This window comes from Phycodurus eques, chromosome 17 (assembly GCF_024500275.1).
Source record: "Phycodurus eques isolate BA_2022a chromosome 17, UOR_Pequ_1.1, whole genome shotgun sequence".
In the NCBI taxonomy this organism is placed as follows: Eukaryota; Metazoa; Chordata; class Actinopteri; order Syngnathiformes; family Syngnathidae; genus Phycodurus; species Phycodurus eques.
Genome location: NC_084541.1, coordinates 14257501 through 14277282, shown reverse-complemented (window position 1 = coordinate 14277282; position 19782 = coordinate 14257501). Strand labels below are relative to the sequence as shown.

The 19782-nt window shown below is 39.4% G+C and overlaps 1 protein-coding gene across 1 annotated transcript in view; it reads left to right on the top strand.

Moving 5' to 3' along the window:
• Positions 1-19782, top strand: part of nbeaa (neurobeachin a) — a 67729-nt gene that overhangs the window by 38743 nt on the left and 9204 nt on the right. The window contains 23 exon segments of the mRNA XM_061701886.1: positions 212-365; positions 1706-1729; positions 2965-3145; positions 3301-3425; positions 4083-4148; positions 4228-4396; positions 5274-5632; positions 7187-7323; positions 7435-7589; positions 9020-9146; positions 10067-10186; positions 11473-11600; positions 12224-12285; positions 13606-13670; positions 14823-14931; positions 15558-15724; positions 15924-16048; positions 16855-17004; positions 17386-17522; positions 17605-17722; positions 18053-18155; positions 18233-18348; positions 19507-19619. Coding sequence (XP_061557870.1) covers positions 212-365; positions 1706-1729; positions 2965-3145; positions 3301-3425; positions 4083-4148; positions 4228-4396; positions 5274-5632; positions 7187-7323; positions 7435-7589; positions 9020-9146; positions 10067-10186; positions 11473-11600; positions 12224-12285; positions 13606-13670; positions 14823-14931; positions 15558-15724; positions 15924-16048; positions 16855-17004; positions 17386-17522; positions 17605-17722; positions 18053-18155; positions 18233-18348; positions 19507-19619 — 3010 coding nt within the window.

Here is a 19782-nt window from a genome sequence, read left to right as displayed (position 1 = left end):
ATTTTAGGCACATTTTGATGACTCACAGAAACATCAACTAAATTGGAAAATTCAGCCCCTCAAGACAGTTTCACTTAGGAGCATGAAATTTGGTAGACGTCTATCAGGAGTTGACCCACAAAGACGTCTTGAGAATCCACTCCGTAAAACACACAGGAAGTCTGCCATTTTGTTTTGAATTGGCCATTTCAGGCAACATTTCTCTTTGCAGCCACTCCACCAAGTCAGTGATGGACTTTGTCAACAGCAATGAGAACATCATCTTTGTGCACAACACCATCCACCTCATCTCCCAGATGGTGGACAACATTATCATCGCCTGCGGGGGCATCCTGCCGCTCTTGTCTGCCGCCACCTCGCCCTCCGTAAGTGGCTCCATACTGTGGCGGGAGGGGGGAACTGCAGCCGCTTCTTGACGCAATGGTGACACGTTTTGGTGACACCTGACATGTTTTATCATTTTAAAAGTACAAAATAAATAAATAAATAAAATGTTTTGCTTCCTTTTCGAGAGCTAACACATACTGAACAGTATTTATTCTGTTTAACAGGCTGTCGGCAGATATCTAAAAACAATATATATATTTTATAAATAAAAGACTGTGATTATGCTAAAAAAATGACATTTAATCCAATGTTCTAAGGTCATAAAAATGCCACATTGTTGTCTGATTATTTCATGAGAAATAATAATGCCAACTCCCAGCGAATGAGAAATCTTAACATGTCCTAAATTAAATGAAAGTGGGCTTTAAATTCTCCCAAAAAACCTGATAAAAGTGGCCCTAAAAAGTATGAAATTTTGATTATTTGATGGAAGTGGCCACAAAATAAAGTCTTTAAAAGTATTCAAATTAATGGAGGTGGCCTTACTATGTTTTAAATTCTATGGAAATAGTCTTAAAAAGTATTTACATTTGATGGATGAGTGAAAGATTTGATGAAAGTGCCCTTGAAAAGTCTTCAACTGGTCATGGTGGTCTTAGAAAATCTACCATTTCATGGAAAGGCCATAAGTTTTTAGTAGAAAGATGTGACCTTAAAAAAATGATTTAGTGATCTTTAAAAAGTTTTAAAATCGACGTAGCCTTTAAAAATAGATAATTTTGATGAAAGTTGCCTTTAAAAAAAGTCTAAAATATAATGGAAATGTCCTTTTAAAAAGTCTTGAATTGGATGTGGTGACATTAAAAAATTCTCGTCTTGAATTTGATGTGCCCTGAAAAAAGTTTTGAAATTGATGAAGAGATGCTAAAAAGCGTAATTAACTTTTAAATTGGACGCAAGTTGCATAGGAAAGGTTTTGTTAGCCTACTTGCCTAAGACATTTTTTAACATTTTCGGAAATCAAAAAGAAACAACAAACAAGAAGAGTCCAGTTGCCTTGATTCAACCTTTTCCTATTACTGTGACCAAGAGAATCCACACAGAAAAAAAAGAATATTTATATAATATTTGTTATTGATATTATGACAGTAAGTTAAAAACGATTTTGGCAATTATGCTATTCGGCTAACGATTTGATAGGGTCCTTTAAAAAGCTTTTAGATTTGCCGTCCTTAAATCTGCAGTTAGCCTATTTGAAAATCTCTCTGACCAACTTAATTTGGTGTTCATTTATTTAAATTCCTCTTATCTTTTCCTCTATGTGTGTGTGTTTTTTGTCGTCTTTTGGTTGTTGTCATGTCTGTTTTTGCATGTGCAGACTTCTAAGAGTAGTGCCAGCAGTGTAAGTTTGCTTCCTTTCTTCCTTTCTACTCTCTTTTGCCACCTTTTGCATCAATGGTGTGTACCCAATCTATGAATTTTGCCGTTAAAAATTCCATGCTTTTCTATGCGGAATGGATCGCGTTGGACCTTGGAGATTTCGCTGTTATCCTGTATTCGTTATTCCTATACGCCGTTTGTATGGACTTTTTAAAGTGGAGGACGGGATCGGCCACGAAGGGCGAGGAGGTGACGCCCGTCCCGGGGGGAGGCGGCGAGGGGGGTGAGGTGGGTAAATGGGGGGGGGAAAAAAAAAAAAAAAAAAAAAGACCCCTGAATGACGTCACCACTAGAGGAGCCCCCTGCACTACTCTCTCCTCACCCCCTAAATCACTTGTGTATGCACTTTTACCTTGCTCACCGGAGATATGTGTGTGATTGACACGTGGATTATTGCACTGATTGTTCACACACTTCACGTATGCTGCCGCCGGCACGATGCGCACATTCTCACTCTCTGAACCTGTAAACGACGGGTGGGCAAAGCACGGCTCCCGGGCCACATTGTCGAGAGTTTTGTAATTTGTTGCATTATTTTAGCTGTTTTTTTTTTTCCTTCCTAAAATTGTGAACTCAAAATGTATTTATTCATTCATCTAAATAAATAATTTAATTGATTAATTTTGACCAATAAAAGTAAATAGTAGTGAAATAAACCAAATTAAATGTTGCTAATTTAAATAATTATAGTTACATTCAAAATAAGCATAAAATATTTTGTCATTGAAATGAAGTATTTTACATAAAAAACTAAAAAGAATAATAAGTGAGAATAAATTAGTATTTTACTATTAAAATAAACCATTTGGCAAAGTACAAAAATAATAGTAAGATAAACCCCTTCACATTTTTATTTCATTACATCATTGGTTAATTCATTATAATGGAATGAATTATGAATAAAATCATAAAATGAGCATGTTTTTTATTTTTATTATTATTTTTAAAAACTATTTCATAACAAATACAATTAACGTTAAAAAAATATTTGGTTAATTAATTATTAAAAATGCGATTTAAAAAATGAGCCATTGGACATTGTAACTTTTTATATTTGACGTCATCTATGAATGACCTGGCCCATCCATTCCTTTTAAAAAATCAAATGTGACCCTTGAGCACAAAGGTTTGCCCACCCCTGCGATCAACAATGACAGCACCTTCACCATGCATGTGCATGCGTTTACACCCACACAGACTGAGCTGGAGAACATCGAGGCGACGCAGGGCATGTCGTCGGAGACGGCCGTCACCTTCCTGTCGCGGCTGATGGCCATGGTGGACGTGCTGGTGTTCGCCAGCTCGCTCAACTTCAGCGAGATCGAGGCCGAGAAGAACATGTCCTCCGGCGGCCTCATGAGGCAGTGCCTGAGACTGGGTGAGAGCAGGCTTGGCCTGCCATTCGATTGTGTACCCAATGAATCGACTGCAGATATTCAAACATAGTGACATAGGTTTCAATCATCTCTCCATTTATTGTGACCCCGTGTTGGCCGTTTTGTTTTACTTACTTGTTGTGTGTTTGTGTTTCAGTGTGCTGCGTGGCGGTGAGGAACTGTCTGGAGTGCCGGCAGCGGCAGCGGGACCGCAACTGCAAGTCGTCTTTAACCGGCAGCAAGTCGCAGGACGCCCTTCACGCCAGCGCAGCCGCCAGCAAGGTGGCGCACTCGCTCTCTTTATTACACACATACGCACACACAAACGTTTCTTCGAGAAGAAAACCACGTATGACCGCTTTTTATTAAAATCTTTAAATATGAGTGTATATAATAATATGAATCTCTTTCTCTTCATTGTGACAAATTGACAGGGAGTATAAAGCAAAAACTATTTTGAAAAATTAAAGGGGATACAATAAATCTACATGAATAATACACGGGGGGCAAATAAATGACTAAAAGGAGAACAATAAAGGGAAAATACAATAAAAGGAGAAAAATAAAAATTAATAACAAGCGGGCAAAAATATACAGGAAAAAATTTATCAAACAAAAATCAAATAAATAGGGGAAATGATTGATCAAATGGAGGGTAAAAATCAGTTGAATGTATGCTTGTGTGTGTGAGAGAGAGAATTATTGCATTATTAAGTTAATGCATGAATGGCATTGTTATGCACAAATGAACTGTAACCTGACACTAAATTGTGTTAATATGGCTGGAAGTCATCTTAAAATTTTAAAATATTCAAACTTAAAGCCAGATTTACAGTTATTATTTATAACAGTAACTGGACATACGTGATTTCAATCAAACAGCGACAACACGCATGACTTCATAGTTGACCCTCTGTGTTTGTGGTCCATGTTCCGCAGGACCCGGACCGACTCCTGCAGGACGTGGACATCAACCGGCTACGTGCTGTGGTTTTCAGAGACGTGGTAAGCGTGTTGTGTTAGCCACACCACACGTCACAGTACGTGATTGATTATCGTAATTGGTGTCCCCCTGCCACTGCAGGATGACAGCAAGCAAGCTCAGTTCCTGGCTCTGGCCGTGGTCTACTTCATCTCGGTGCTGATGGTGTCTAAGTACCGAGACATCCTGGAGCCTCAGCGGGAGATCAGCAGGTCCACCAGCCTGTCCGGACGTAGCATCCGACACGAGATTAACTCGCCCACCAGCACAGGTGATTCCCGACTTTATTTTTAATGTTCAAGCACCTTTTTTTCTGGTATGAAAACATAATACAGTGGTGTCTTGAGTTGCGAGTTTAATTTGTTCTGTGCTTGTAAATAAAAAACACTCATACCTCAAACATCCATTCCAGTCTCCTGCCTAAAAAGCAAAAATTATTGGAAAGTCTTTTTCATATGAAAAAAGCATTGTAATTTGTTAAACACACACACACACAGTGATGACAATTCAATAGAAAGAAAATAATTAAAACAGTTTTTGCCTCATTTTTTGCTTCAGTTTAATGGCCATTGTGCTACTCCTCTTTGTTTTATGTTTAGCTTCACAGTAAACTTCAACTGGGAGCGGCAATAAACAGTGTGAAGCATCTTTTTTGAAGAGTTGTTCACTATCTGCCAAACTGCTTCTTGTTGTGAATTGAATCGAATCCACGACCACCATACAGCGCTCAACCGACAGCTTGTATCTAAAAAAAACTCAGGGCACTTGTCCCTCAAGGCACCACTGCACTCTCAGCTGTTATTAGACACATCAGAAATATACATCAAGATTTGTCAAAGTTGCGCATCAGTCGCTGCAGTGGACAGCCACTCAAAATGTTTTCTTCTATATGAAGAAAGAAGTTTGAATATCCAAGTTGTGCATCAGTCACCACAGATATGGCTTTTCAAAAGCTGTCTTCTATACCTGCGAGTTAAAGTTGAACACTACAATCAAGTGAATCTTGATGCAGAAAGATTCATACATGTAGAAGAAAAGAGCTGTTGAATAGCTATCCACGGTAGTGACTGATGCACAACTTCTCTAAAAATCTCTAAATCTCTAAAAATTAGGTGAATGTTCGAATGATTTCTTCCTTGCGTCTCCAGAGCACCCGTCTTCAGCCTTCTCCGACCGCGACAAGCAGACGCCCACCCCCGTGGACGACTCCCCCCGCGCTGGCCTGCCCCACACGGACTCGGGTATCGGCGAGGAGGGCCACGTGAGCGGCTCCATCAACGGCTCCGAGATGGGCCTGGGGCTCGGCCTGGGCCTGGTGGGGCGGGAAACGGACAGGGACAGGGATCGGGACGTGGGCGGCGGCCAGGCCGATCTGCTGTGTAGTCTCTCCGACGTCAGGAGGTCACAGGAGAGCCTTCTGGACTCCCCCCACAACCCCAACGCTGGACAGGCGCCCCCTTCATCTATTTCCAGCATCAGCCAGACCAATAAAGGCATCAACGTTAAGGTGACGCATTGGAAAAGGCCTGAAGTTCACAGCAAAGTCTTACAAAATTTATAACACATTTGAAGTAAACTAAAGTAACTGCACTCCCAAAGTAGCAAAGTATACATAGTTACTGACACGCTGAAGCTCTGAGTAAAATGTTTCCATACTTTATGTAAAAACTATAAAACAATGCAAATTTACTAGCTTTGATCCCAAGTTGCGGCACGGTGACCGACTGGTTAGAGTGTCAGCCTCACAGTTCTGAGGACCTGGGTTCAATTCCTGGCTCTGCTTGTGTGGAGTTTGCATGTTCTCCCCGTGCCTGCGTGGGTTTTCTCCGGGCACTCCGGTTTCCTCCCACATCCCAAAAACATGCATGGTAGGTAAATTGAAGACTCTAAATTTCCCACAGGTGTGAATGTGAGTGCGAATGGTTGTTTGTTTATATGTGCCCTGCGATTGGCTGGCGACCAGTTCAGGGTGTAGCCCGCCTCTCGCCCGAAGATAGCTTGGATAGGCTCCAGCAGCCGCGAACCTAGTCAGGATAAGCGATCCAGAAAATGGATAGATGGATGATCCCAAGGTAGCGAAGTACTGAATATAGTCCTACTGACACGCTAACTTGAACAGCCTGAGGAACCTCATTCCATTCACTCTAGCGCTCCACTGTTTCATGTTTTTTAGTTCCTGCACCAAACTTGACTTTCTTCCCGTTTTACTTACGGTTTTATGTCCTTCAGCAGCCCGTTTAGGCAGCAAGGTCTGAATGGTTGTGCGAGCTTGAATAGCTTGAATATATATATATATATATATATATATATATATATATATATATATATATATATATACACACACACACATTTTAACGGTTAAAACTTGATTAACAGATTAAGTAATTCTGATCCCGTGGTAGCGTTGTACAGTATACGGTCTTACTGACGCACTAACTTCAGCCTGGGGAAGGTCACTCCATTTACTCTAGCACTCTAGTGTTGTATACATAGATGCTAAAACTAAAAACAATTTCAGCTCCTGCACCAGCTCCTCCTGTATGGAGTTCTACAGCAGCCTGTTAAGGTATTAAAGCTTGAATATGTTGTGAGAGCCTGAAGCTCAGAGCAAAATAAAAAACAAATAATAACTGTATAAAATTTAAAATAATAAATGAAACATAAAATGAAGTTCTTAAGGTAGCAGAGATATTGACAGGCTAACTTCACTAGCCTTGGGAACTTCTCTCTGTTTCCTCTAGTAATGTAATTTTGTTGTACACATAGACGCTAAAACTATTTTTTAGTTTGTGTGCCTCTTCTTCTTTAGTTCTTGTTTTGAGTCTAACTGCAGCCTGTTTAGGGAGTCAACTTATTGCGGATGTTTTGACACACTAATTTCACTAGCCCTTGGAAACAAAGTTGCAAAGAGTCCCAAAGTTGGTTCTCTTGTTGGATAGGTCTTGTTTCAAGCGCTACTGCAGCCCGTTTAGGCAGCAGCACTGAATTAATTGCACCCTTTGCTGGTGATTATAGCAAATTCCATTCTCAAACACAACATTTACCTCGCTCTCCTTTTCAGGAGATCTTAAAGAGCCTGGTGGCCGCTCCGTTGGACGGCGGAGAGTCGGGCCAAGAGTCCGGCCCGACGCCGTACCACCCCGATCCCGCCCTGAAAACCCACCCCATGCTGCCCATGCAGTTCCACTCCTTTGACAGGTTGGTTTCTTTTCTAATTGGGCTGTCAACCTTCAGGAAATCCATACTCTTTTTGGACCTCCACCATCATCAACTCATCAATAGTAACCACTCAGTCTGTATGTCGCCCAGGAGTGTTGTGGTTCCTGTGAAAAAGCCGCCGCCCGGCAGCCTGTCTGTCAACACGGTGGGCACGCCCACCACCGCGGGCGCCGCCACGGCAGGCAGCACACCGAACATCTTCGCCGCTGCCACGGCCACGCCCAAGAGCATGATCAACACTACAGGTGACGGATCACATCCGTACATACTGTATATACACACACACACACACACACACACGCACACGTCTAGTAGCGCTAAAAGTGCCTTTGCGCTAAGAATTGGCAAAAGTGCAGGTCAATGCGACACCACACAGAATGCTAATGGGCAGATCCATTTGACATTATGTTAGTCAGACGTGCGGTGATGTGCATCCGGCGATCGTAATGGAGCTCCCTCACAAGGATCATTTTCTATTGATCTCCATGCTGTCTGCACTAACCGCAGGGAAGGAGGTAGCGAGGCCCATTAGAGGGAGAGGAGCCGCGCCTCCAAATTCTATCAATGTTTTATTTATTTATATTTGATTTTTTTGTACTTATTTTAATTATTAGTTTTTTTTATTTACTGATTTTTTTTTAGTTACGTATTTAGTGGTTGTGTTAATTTTCTTTTTAATCAGCTGCTATTATTTTTTATTATACATGTCAATTATTTTTTTTACATTATTTGGTTAGTTGCTTATTTAAATTGTATTTTTTCCAATTGGCTGCAGTTATTTAAAGTGTTATTATAGATACAGATATGTATCTGTATGTGTAATGTGTGTATGTGTAATTTAAGTGTTTTAATTTTTATTTAGGTTAGTTAAAATATATATTTTTTTCAATCACCTGTATTTATTGGTTTTTCTATTTTTTGTTTGTTTTGATTTTTTTTAAAACATTGCTTATTTTTATAGCTTATTTGGTTATTTTAAATATTTTTTTTATCAGATTTTATTTAAAGGTTTTGTTTTTATTTAGTCAATTATGTTACGTATGTTTTTCAATCATTTTCATGTAGTTAAAATGTCTTTCTTGTCTGTCTGTCTGTCTTTTATTGATTGATTTTATGTAGTTTAATTATTTCAATTATTTTAATTGTATTAGGTTTTTTTTTCAATCAGCATGATTTTACTTTTAATTGTTTATGTATTTTTTTATTTTTTTTTATTAGCTGCATTAATGTAAAATATTGATATTTAATTATTCTACAAAATTATATTATGTAATATATTATCTATCTTTCTTACTAAGTTGCCGGCGTCGAGCAGAATGCTCGCATCTCCAAAGCACTCACTTTTCAGGAAACTAAAAAAACTAAGTTTTTTTTTTAGCCATTAACATTGCATCGTCAAAGAAAGCAAGCTATTTTCAACACTCTATATTGGTCAATAATTTCTCATAGTAACAGACTCGAGAAGGGACTGACCAATAGTACAGAGTTGGGGAAAAAATATGAATTGACTAAATTTGGACATCAGAGGGTCCGGCCAACACTGCCAATATCCAAGTCTTTGATTTATTTTCAATCATCTGCTTTTAACCAGTGTACTGCCGGCTAACATTGACCACTTTGTTCCTTACATGTTCTTCTTTTCCTACCCTTCCTTTTGTCTGTCTGTGTTGTCCAGGCGCAACAGACTCCGCGTCGTCCTCATCATCTTCGTCGTCATCATTTGTGAACGGCGCCACTAGCAAGAATCTGCCGGCCGTCCAGACGGTGGCGCCCATGCCTGAAGACGCCGTAGAGAACATGAGGTCAGAACAAACCTTCAACCTTTTCCCCCCTTTCGTCTTCCTCGTATGGCTTCGGTTTTGTTTACTTCCTGGTTCACCTGCTCTCGCTCCTCTCATTGGTCCTCATTATCTCCCACAAATAGCCCTGCCCTCAGACATGTTGTCAAAGGACCTATGCAAATTTTAGGCTAACAAACCCATGGAAACTTATACAGACAACAACAATCTCTCATGTTTGCCCACTGGTCAACATTCTGTGACGTCCCTTGGTTGCCAGTGGGTCAACATTCTGTAATGTTTGACTATTGGTTGACATTCAGTCATATCACGTCTACTCATTAAGTCAACGTTCTCTGATGTCACATTTGCACATAGGTCAACATTCTGTGATATCACGTTAGCCCCTAGGTCAACATTCTGTAATGTTTGCCTCTTTGCCCATTGGACAACATTCAGTTGTTTACCATTGGTCAACATTTTGTGATGTCACATGGTTGCCCATGGGTCAACGTTCAGTGATGTTTGCCCATTGGTCTACATTCAGTCATGTCATGTTTGCCCGTTAAGTCAACATTCTGTGATGTCACGTTTGCCCGTTAAGTCAACATTCTGTGATGTCAGGTTTGCCCACAGGTCAGCATTCTGTGTCATACTGTGAAGCGTTCTTCGGCCCCTTGAAATGTGCTATATGAATCTGAAGTTAGTTATTATAATTATTGTAATATTTATGTTCAAATTTGCCCCATAACTGTCATTTGTGTGCAAATTGATTGCGAAAGTGCTTAAATTAGAACCCGTCAAAGATTCAAGTTATTTGTGTATAGTTTGTACTGTAACACAAGAATTTTGAGGTGGCTAGGGTTAATGTGCATGCACGTCCCTTAATCAGTCTGCGTGTGTGTCTGTGTGTGTGTGTGTGTACATGTGTGTTTGTGTTGCAGTGCCTATTGTGAGGTGGCGCAGTGTGCGTTGCGCAGCGGTCAGACACCCCCTGAGCTCAAGTCTTTTAGCTCTCTGGCAGGCTTCCAGGCAGCCCCCCGAGATGCAGGACAGTGTTTTAGGCAAGGAATACGCTCCATCTTGTACCTTCCGTACCCCTGCCATGTCCCACCCACCTTCACCACACACATACACACAAACAAAAGTGCTTCAGAAGTCAAATACAGTGGTACCTTGACTTACGAGTACCCCAACTTTAAAGTTGGCTGATTTTTATTTGTATTTTATTTGTTTATTTATTTTCTCCTTTCTGTTTTGAGCAGAGATTTGACTGTATTTAACTGCTTCGCATTCCACCGCTAGTTGGCAACAGCAAACTTTTAAACTGCGTATAATTGTGCAACAACACATAAAGACGACAATCTTTTGTTTCATCATAAAATCTACATGTTGTATGGCTGTATGCATTATGCTGCCCCCTGGTGGCCAAGGCACGTACCCGACAAGGAGCAGCACAAGGTACATTGAATTAATGTTAGTACTGCATTTTTGCATGTTACTATTTTCGGGGTGTTTTTCGGTGGGCTGGAAAGGATTAATGACATTTCAGTTTATGTCATTGGAAAAGGTAATTTGAGATACAAGTGATTTGAGTTACAAGTGTGGTTACAGAATGAATTAAACCCGTAAATCATGTTACCACTGTATTTATTGCCATAAAGTTTTCAGAATTATGAGCGAGAGTTGTTGCAGTTGTACCCCAGACCTGTAGGTGGTGACTATTTCCAACCAGGGATGAAGCTTTTATGCTCAAGGGCCACATTTGATTTTCAAAATGGACATAAGAGCCTGGTTAAAACTGAAAGTTAAACTTATGTGTTATTTTCATAAAAAGAATCATTTTCATAAAAATGTTATATTTAATTAACCATTTACACTATTTAATAAAATCAACAATTGTTCATTGTATATGTAAAACTGTACAATGTTTGTGTTGTGTGCCATTTGCAACAAATTAACTATTTAATTACATAAATGAACTGAACAATTTTTAATGTACATATGTTTATTTTATATATTTTAAATGTATTCACAATCAACCAATTAAACAATTAAATGAAATAAGTGAATAATCAATGAATGAAAAATGTGTTCAATTTGTGTAAAGTTGAAAAAAAATCCATTAGAAATTAGATTTAGTGGGAAAAAAAAAAAATAATAAATCAGATGTTTGATTTTAAGGAGATCTCGCCCAGCCCTGCAAGTGCGTGTGTGTGCGACTTGTGTGTCTTTCTTCCCTGCCTCTTGTTTTGCCTCATCCCCCTTGTCCCCGCATGTTCGACCCCTTCACCCGACAACGACGTCGCCGGTGGGCTAACGCGGTTTGCTCGCCGTGTGTCCCCTGCAGCATCACCACCAAGCTGGAGCGAGCTCTGGAGAAGGTGGCGCCGCTGCTGAGGGAAATCTTTGTGGACTTTGCGCCCTTCCTGTCCCGCACGCTGCTGGGTAGTCATGGGCAGGAGTTGCTCATTGAAGGTACAGGTGCTGTACAACAAACCTTATTACTATACGCGTCTGCTCTCGCACGCACCACCGTGTCCACACACAGTCTTGAGTGAGTGGGTGAGAAAGTGATTGGAAAGCTGAATGAATTAGTGAATGAGTGGATAGGTGAACAAGTGTTTGGATAGGTGAGTGAGTGAGTGAGTGTGCGAGTGAATAATTGATGAGTGAGTGCTTGAGTGACAGAGTGAGTGTGTTTTGTTGTCTTCGAGCTGGCTGCTTCACTCATTCACCAAGCAGGTATGACGTGCTTTCTTTTAATCTAGCATCAGCTAATGCTAATCATATTATTATTACTATATTTTATTATTGTTATTGATGATCCTTAAATATGCGTTTCACTCTTCCTGCTACTCACCTGCTTTTTGGCGTCCTGTTCTTGTCCTCCACTGCCTTCATGACTTCCTCTTCTTCTCTTTTTCAACTTCTTCTCTTCTCTTCCTCTTCTGATCTTGTTGGTTTTGTCTTCTCTGTCGCATGCTTTTTATAAACTCTTCAATTTGGACAACTACTGATGGTATTTTGGGTCTTTCGGCAGGGTGTGTGTGTGTGTGAGATCAGAAAGACTTCTGACTAAGTGTCTCCACGCACTGCAGGTCTGGTGTGTATGAAGTCCAGCACGTCGGTGGTGGAGCTCGTCATGCTGCTCTGCTCTCAGGTCAGTTTTCACGTAAAAATCGACTGACTGCTCACAGGTCAGTTCTTATTTGGAGATAGGCATTGGTCTCAGGTCAGTTTTCAATGCAGGCATGAGAGGCCTTCGTGTTTATTGATTCGCCCTGCAGCCTGTGTCTAAGCGGCGCATTGCAGATGTAATACAATATGTATGTTCGTCAAGACAATCTTCCTGGGTCACAGACTCCATCAGGGAGTAAAAATCGCTTCTTCACCCATTACGAAAAATACAAAATAAAACTGAACAAAATGCAAAGAAATAATTAAATTATGTGTGGATGCAGATTTTTTTCCTACTTTTATTGATGTTTTTTACATTTTTCCCCTAAGTATTTTTTTGGAAAGTAAAAATATTTGTTACCTAAATAATTTTGTATAATTAACAAACCATGTGACTTCTCCCAGCTTTGGGATTCACCTATGATTATGATGTTTTAAAAAACTTTTTTTTCTGGGGAAAACTTCTTTAATTAAAATTGATAACTGACTTTTTTCCGGGGAGAGGGGGGGCATTTTCTTGGGAAAAAACTCTGGAAAAATACAGCCTTCAGCTAAAAAAAAAAAAAGGCTCTTTTGGGGAAATACTTTTAATATAGAAAATATGACTTTATAAAGGAAAAACACTTTCACATACATATAACTGAAAATGAAACATAATGATGAGAATGAATAAATATGTCTTCTGATGTGAAACAATAATGTATTAAAAGATTGACTTTCTATGTAAAGCTTGAGTACAAAAACCACAGTTCAGACCTACACAGGTGATGTGCATCTCGGAATTCGGTGTTGGTTGGCCTTAGTGGAGGTCTCGTTCGTTTTGAGTCATTGCATTCAGAACCGGTATAGACTGAAAAGGAACTTACCTTCACCCATTTTGCTCTTTCTCTTCAAAAAAAGTGATGTTAATGTTCCTAATAGTGTCTTTAAGTCCTTCCATGTTCTTGTCTGGAGGTCCATTCCCGTCTGGTCCATCAGGGAACGTCTGGTTGTGCCTTTCACTTCCCTCCTCCTCCTCCTCCTCCCTTCCTCCTCCTCCCTCGTGTAGTGTTACCCGGGCATGCTCAGGCCTTCCCACCATTAGAGGCCCAGGAGAGGAAACCCAAGCCCAGATATCGATCACGTAATGGGAGATGCTCTACCTCGTGTGTCCTTGGAGGCCCCAAAAGCACCATTAGCATCCGGCTAATGTGCGCTGCTCTTAGCTTTTAGCAGCTACCTCCTCTACAGCCTCTCCGCGGTGACATCCAAAAAGCAGCACTCGTTTATTGTAAGATGTAAATGAGCATTTGTTGTGTTTTAGGAATGGCAGAATTCCATCCAGAAGAATGCAGGACTGGCTTTCATTGAGCTCATCAATGAAGGAAGGTAACTACAGTAAATGGCACTCACAAACATCTAGTGGGATTTGTGCTAAAAACAAACACAAAAAGTTGAGAGTTGAAATGCATTTAGGGTTGCTGTTTTAATCAATGATTTTTTTTAACACAAAAAAAAATGAAGTCTTTCACTTTTGTTTACACTAATAAAAACGTAATCTTACAATTAAAGTCAATTAGGAAAAAAATACATTTTGTAATTTAGACTTGATTCTCCATAAAATGTCATCTTTATTTCTTAAAAGATTTAGTTAAAAAAAAATTCTCAAAGACTTTTTGTTCTTAAAAAAGTACAGCTGTATTTGTGTATTATAATCACTGTTTTGTGATATGAATAAGAATTTATGTCTTGAAAAATGCCTTTTTTTCTCCTATTATATTTTTTGTTCATTCTTCACTTCACTCTTAGATTAGAGATTAATATTAAAAAATGACATCAATCTAAAAAAAAATGTTAGAATATAATAGAGATATACATTATATATATATATATATATATATATTTTTTTTTTATATAGATTTTTTTTTTTTTTTAAATGGGCCTTTTCATTTTGGAAATGTTTTTTTTTTCTTCAAAATGTTTTAATGACTTGCCTCGGAAAATTTGATGTTTTTTTTCCTCCTAAGATTTTTTTTAAGACTTCTATTTTCCTTGAAAGAAATAAAACTTTTTATCTAATAGAATACAATTTCTAATCTAAGAAAATATAACTTCATTTTTAACAGTTTATTCCCCCAATATTACAAAAACAAATCAGAGTATAATGATATTTTAAAATGTTTCTTCCCAAACATTTCTATTTTAATCTCTTTTAATTTTCTCAGAAGAATCACAATTTTTTACGAAATTTTTTTTTCTTGACAATACATAACTATTTATCTAAAGAAAACAGCAACAGCTTTTTGTTTTGAAAAATACAACTTTATTGTTGCGAGATGACAAGTTTTTAAACTTTAATCTGGTACTCACAAATATTTTTCGAAGAAACAAAAGTTTGTTTTTTCCCACATTATATATATTTTTTTCTTTTAGTTAAGTACTTCCCTAATACTTCTTTTTAATTGTTGAATGAGGTTCTCAATAACTGATTGGAGTCCTACTTTGTGTGTGTCATGTACGTGTGTGCCCGTGTTTTGTCAGACTGCTGTGTCACGCCATGAAGGATCACATCGTGCGCGTAGCCAACGAAGCAGAGTTCATCTTGAACCGCCAGCGAGCCGAAGATGTGCACAAGCATGCCGAGTTTGAGGTACGTGGGGGCGTATCCTTGCTGCCCATGCTCAGTATTTACTAGAAATCTTTGTCATGCTGTTTAGAAGGAATGTTTAAATTTGAAAGGAAAAAAAAATGTTTTTTATCTTGGGAAAAATATGCCTTTTTCTAAAAAAATAAATTTAAAAAAAGTTGTCATGAATATATATATTTGTTTCATGAATAAATGCTACGATTTTTAAATAATTTTGGAAAAAATACATCTTTTTATCTTAAACAATTGCACTTTCAATACTCCTTTTCATCAATACTCCTTTTCATCTTTCAGACAATTTTGGAAAAATACACCAATTTATTTTGAAAAATATTCCTTTTGTAGGGAAATTTAACTTTTCCTGGAATAAAATAGTACTTTTTATCTTTTAAAAAGTTCTGAATAAAATAGTTTTTTGTTGTTGGGGGTTGTTTTTTGTTGTTTCTGTAGAGGAAAAAACAAACAAACAAAAAACTTAATTTCACACAGTATGCCTTTTCTGGAATGAAATATGACTTTTTATCTGGAAAGGTACGACTTTTTCCACACGCGTGTCATACACCCCTTCCTCCCGAGGCTGTGATTTCAAACATTTACAATACAAATGTTACCAAAAAATTGTTTTGCAGTCGAACTGCGCCCAGTACGCGGGCGACCGTCGCGAGGAGGAGAAGATGTGCGACCACCTGATCAGCGCTGCCAAGCACCGAGACCACGTGACAGCCAACCAGCTCAAGCAGAAGATCCTCAACATTCTGACCAATAAGCACGGAGCCTGGGGCACCATGTCGCAGAGGTCAGTGGCTCATTATATGTTTGTTTGTCAGTATATGTATATATACTTATTTTCTAGCTGAAAGACTCCAGAGAAATGGAACTTCATCCTCCTACTGTTGTGACATTTCTTTTCCTTGGAAAGACTACAACTTAACTGAATCAGTTTTTACCACAGTATCACAATCAGACTGCTTTTTTTTGGCCCTTGTCTCTTTTAGCCAATTGCACGACTTCTGGCGTCTGGACTACTGGGAGGACGACCTGCGCAGGAGGAGGAGATTCGTGAGAAATGCCTTCGGGTCCACGCACGCCGACGTGGCGCTCAAATGTCTCGATGACTACGGTGAGTTTTAGTGTTTTTTTACATGGCAAAGTTTGAAGGTCAAGGTTCAATGTCAAACACATAAAACACACCCCAAAAAAAAAAAAAAAAATATATATATATATATATATATATATATATATATATATATATATATATATATATATATATATATATATATATATATATATATAAAATGAGCTTTGCAAATCTTTACATATCTTATCAATAAGCCCTCATAGGACAACATAATAGCCAAGTAAAAATGTTTTTTAATTTTGAAAATGTGACTCATAAAGATGTCAAAAATTTTGCAACGAACTACATTGAGTCGTACCTCAAATTAAAGGTCCTGGTGAGGGCTTTGCAGGTCCGTAATTATTTTTTCAACAAGACCGTGATGAATGACGTAATACCCAAAAAAACCTTTTTTTTTTAAGCTCGAAAATGTGACTCGTAACAAAGGAGTGTCCACATGGAGTAAAACCACAAATCAAAGGTGTTGATGAGGCCTTCCTGGATATGTAATTATTTTTTCAATGTCCTTGTAGAATGATGTAAAATCTCTAAAACATGTTTTTAAGCTCAAAAATATGATCCGTAATGAGGTCAAAAACCGTATTGATTCATACCTCAAATTAGGTGTCTTGGCTCATGAGGGCTTTCCAGATCTGTAATGATATTTTCTATAGATCTTCATATAATGACATAATAACAAAAACATGTTTTTTTTCGCTTGAAAGTATCATCAATGTCCGTCTCTCCTGCTGTTCATGACTTTGGGCATGTGCACAAGCTTCTCACGGTTTCCCGTCTTCTCGAACCAGGCACGGAGGAAGAAGAGGAGGGCGTCAAGTCAAAGAAGACCTTCCGTAGCCACTCGGTGGTGGCGCAGAACCCAGAGGCCGAGTTGATGCTGGAGGGCGACGACGACGCCGTCAGCCTGCTGCAGGAAAAAGAGATCGACAACCTCGCGGGTAAGACCATTGCGGCGGTCTTGCGCTCGCTCGTTTTCAGTGGCCTCTGGTGACTGAACTGTCTTTTATGTCTAGTGCCTTTCCGCCCGCGACTTTTTACGTCCAGAGGCAAGTTGTGTTGGTTTCAAGTGTAAGCAGACTAACAGTAGAAGAGATCATTATTAACACAATCACACAAATGACAATCAAACCATTTATTAGTCAATTAAAAAAATCATAAGATCCAGTTTTTACAGATTTTTTTTTAAAGGCAAAAACAAGTTAAAAGACCAACGAACCAAGTTTTTTTCCCACTGATTTGCACAAGTATCACAAAACAAATTTCAACGATACTAATCAACACCCACAGTGAACCTGAACTGAACTTTTTACTCCCTGCAGGCCCTGTGGTGCTGAGCACGCCGGCGCAGCTAGTAGCGCCGGTGGTGGTGGCCCGCGGCACGCTCTCCATCACCACCACCGAGATCTACTTTGAGGTGGACGAGGATGACCCTGCCTTCAAGAAGTCTGACGCTAAGGCAAGGACGAACAAACGCAACGCGTGTGGCACCAAGCTGGCGTTGTTGTGATATTGTCATTGTTGCTCTATCGGGTGTACAGGTGCTGGCCTACTCGGAGGGTCTGCACGGCAAGTGGATGTTCAGCGAGATCCGAGCTGTGTTCTCCAGACGCTACCTGCTGCACAACACGGGTCTGGAGGTTTTCATGGCCAACAGAAGTAAGATAGCATTTTAGGCCATTTTGGGGCATTGCACCGACATTTTACTCACCATTTTGACAATTCGGCCCCCGCAGCCAGTTTCTCTTAGCAAGTCTCAAGAACCCGTGCCATAAAACAAACAGGAGTTCTGCCATTTTGTTTTTTAGGGTCAATTTGGCAATGTTTCGCCATGGATGACTACCATCTTGGAACAATGTAGACTAGACCGATGGACGATGCTAGATTGGGAAGAATTTGGGTTGCCAAATTTCACCTGCCACATAGAAAAACATGCCTCTTTGAATGATCAGCCATGTGAATTGTAACAATTGTCCCCTTTCTTGCCAGCCTCGGTGATGTTCAACTTCCCCGACCAGGCCACGGTCAAGAGGGTGGTCTACAGTCTCCCGCGGGTGGGCGTCGGAACCAGCTATGGTCTGCCTCAGGCCAGGTACGTGCAGACTGAAAATGGCTGACCGATATTGTTGTCTTTCACCGCTGATGTGTTTGTTTGTGTTGTACGTGTAGACGGATCTCGCTGGCCACGCCGCGTCAGCTCTTCAAGTCTTCCAACATGACGCAGCGTTGGCAGCGCAGGGAGATCTCCAATTTTGAGTACTTGATGTTCCTCAACACCATCGCAGGTTAGCGCAGCAACCTAGCATAGCGGTTTTTCGTAAACATCAGACAATTTATAGAGTATTCAAAGAAAATAGCCTATTCATTTTTTTTTAAACATTAAAGACAGTTTGGAGCCCTCAAAGCTAGAATACGTGTGTTCAGAAAGACCACAGACAATTTCAGGTCTTAAATGAACCTAGCGTACTTGTTTTTCAGAAACATCAGACATTAATGCAGCGTGTGCGGATGTTTTTGTATCGACTTAAAATCAACTTTGCATCATTGTTTTTCAATACGTTGAAGAAAATGTAGTCTTCAAAGAAATGAACACATGCATTTTCAAACATCAAAGAATTGTACACCTTCAAAGAAACTAACATCAAAGACAAAGTATTTTGGCATATACAGAAGAAAGGTTTGGAAAAAAAAAGAAAAGATTTTGGCAAACATCCAAGACAATTTGGAGTCTTCAAAGAAACATTTTCATTCACATCAAAGACACTGTTGAGTCTTTGACAAATCTAGAGTGTGTGTTTTGGGATACACTGAAAACAGAATTTTCCAAGAAAGTAAAAACGTAATGTTTCTAATCTTCAGTTACAACTAACATACAGTACTTATTTTTCATAAATATCAAAGACAGTCTCAAGTCTTCAAAAACCTAGTGTATTTGACTTTCTATATTCGAGATAATTGAACATAAAGCATACTTGTTTATGGAAGCATCATATACAGTATACTTAAATGAACTTCTTAAACGTAGTGTACAGTGGTGCCTTGACTTACAAGTTTACATCATTTTACTATGCTCTTATATCATGTTTCCCCATTGAAATCAATGGAAGTCGTAAGTGGAGGCACCACTGTACTTTTATTTGTGATATACTGAAGACAATTTACTCTTCGAGGAACCGAGCGGACGTGTTTTCTTTTTAACATAAAAAAAAAAAACTATCTCAGGTCAACAACAGCTAATGTGTACAGTGCATGCTTTTCGGGAACATCAAAGACAATATGTAGTCTTCATCAAACCTAATGTACAAGTATGCAAGGAGACACATTTACATTATAACGACGGCCTTAATGATCCTTAAAAATGTCACACAATCCTTCAATCTTCTTTTGAAAGCTCTTTAATGAGGATCACGCTAATGAGCCCCACATTCTGTTGGCGTCCACAGGGAGGACGTACAACGACCTGAACCAGTACCCCGTCTTCCCCTGGGTGCTGACCAACTACGACTCGGAGGAGCTGGATCTCACGTTGCCTGGCAACTTCCGGGACCTTTCCAAGGTTTAGGCGCTCATACTGTTTCCCACCATTATGTGATGGAAACTCATTAGCTGTGAAGAGTCACAAGTCCTGTAGGCATACAACTGTAGATGACGTTATTAGCTAGAAACCACGCCTAAAAAGACACAGGAAGTCTGGCATGTTGGTTTGAAGCAGCCAATTT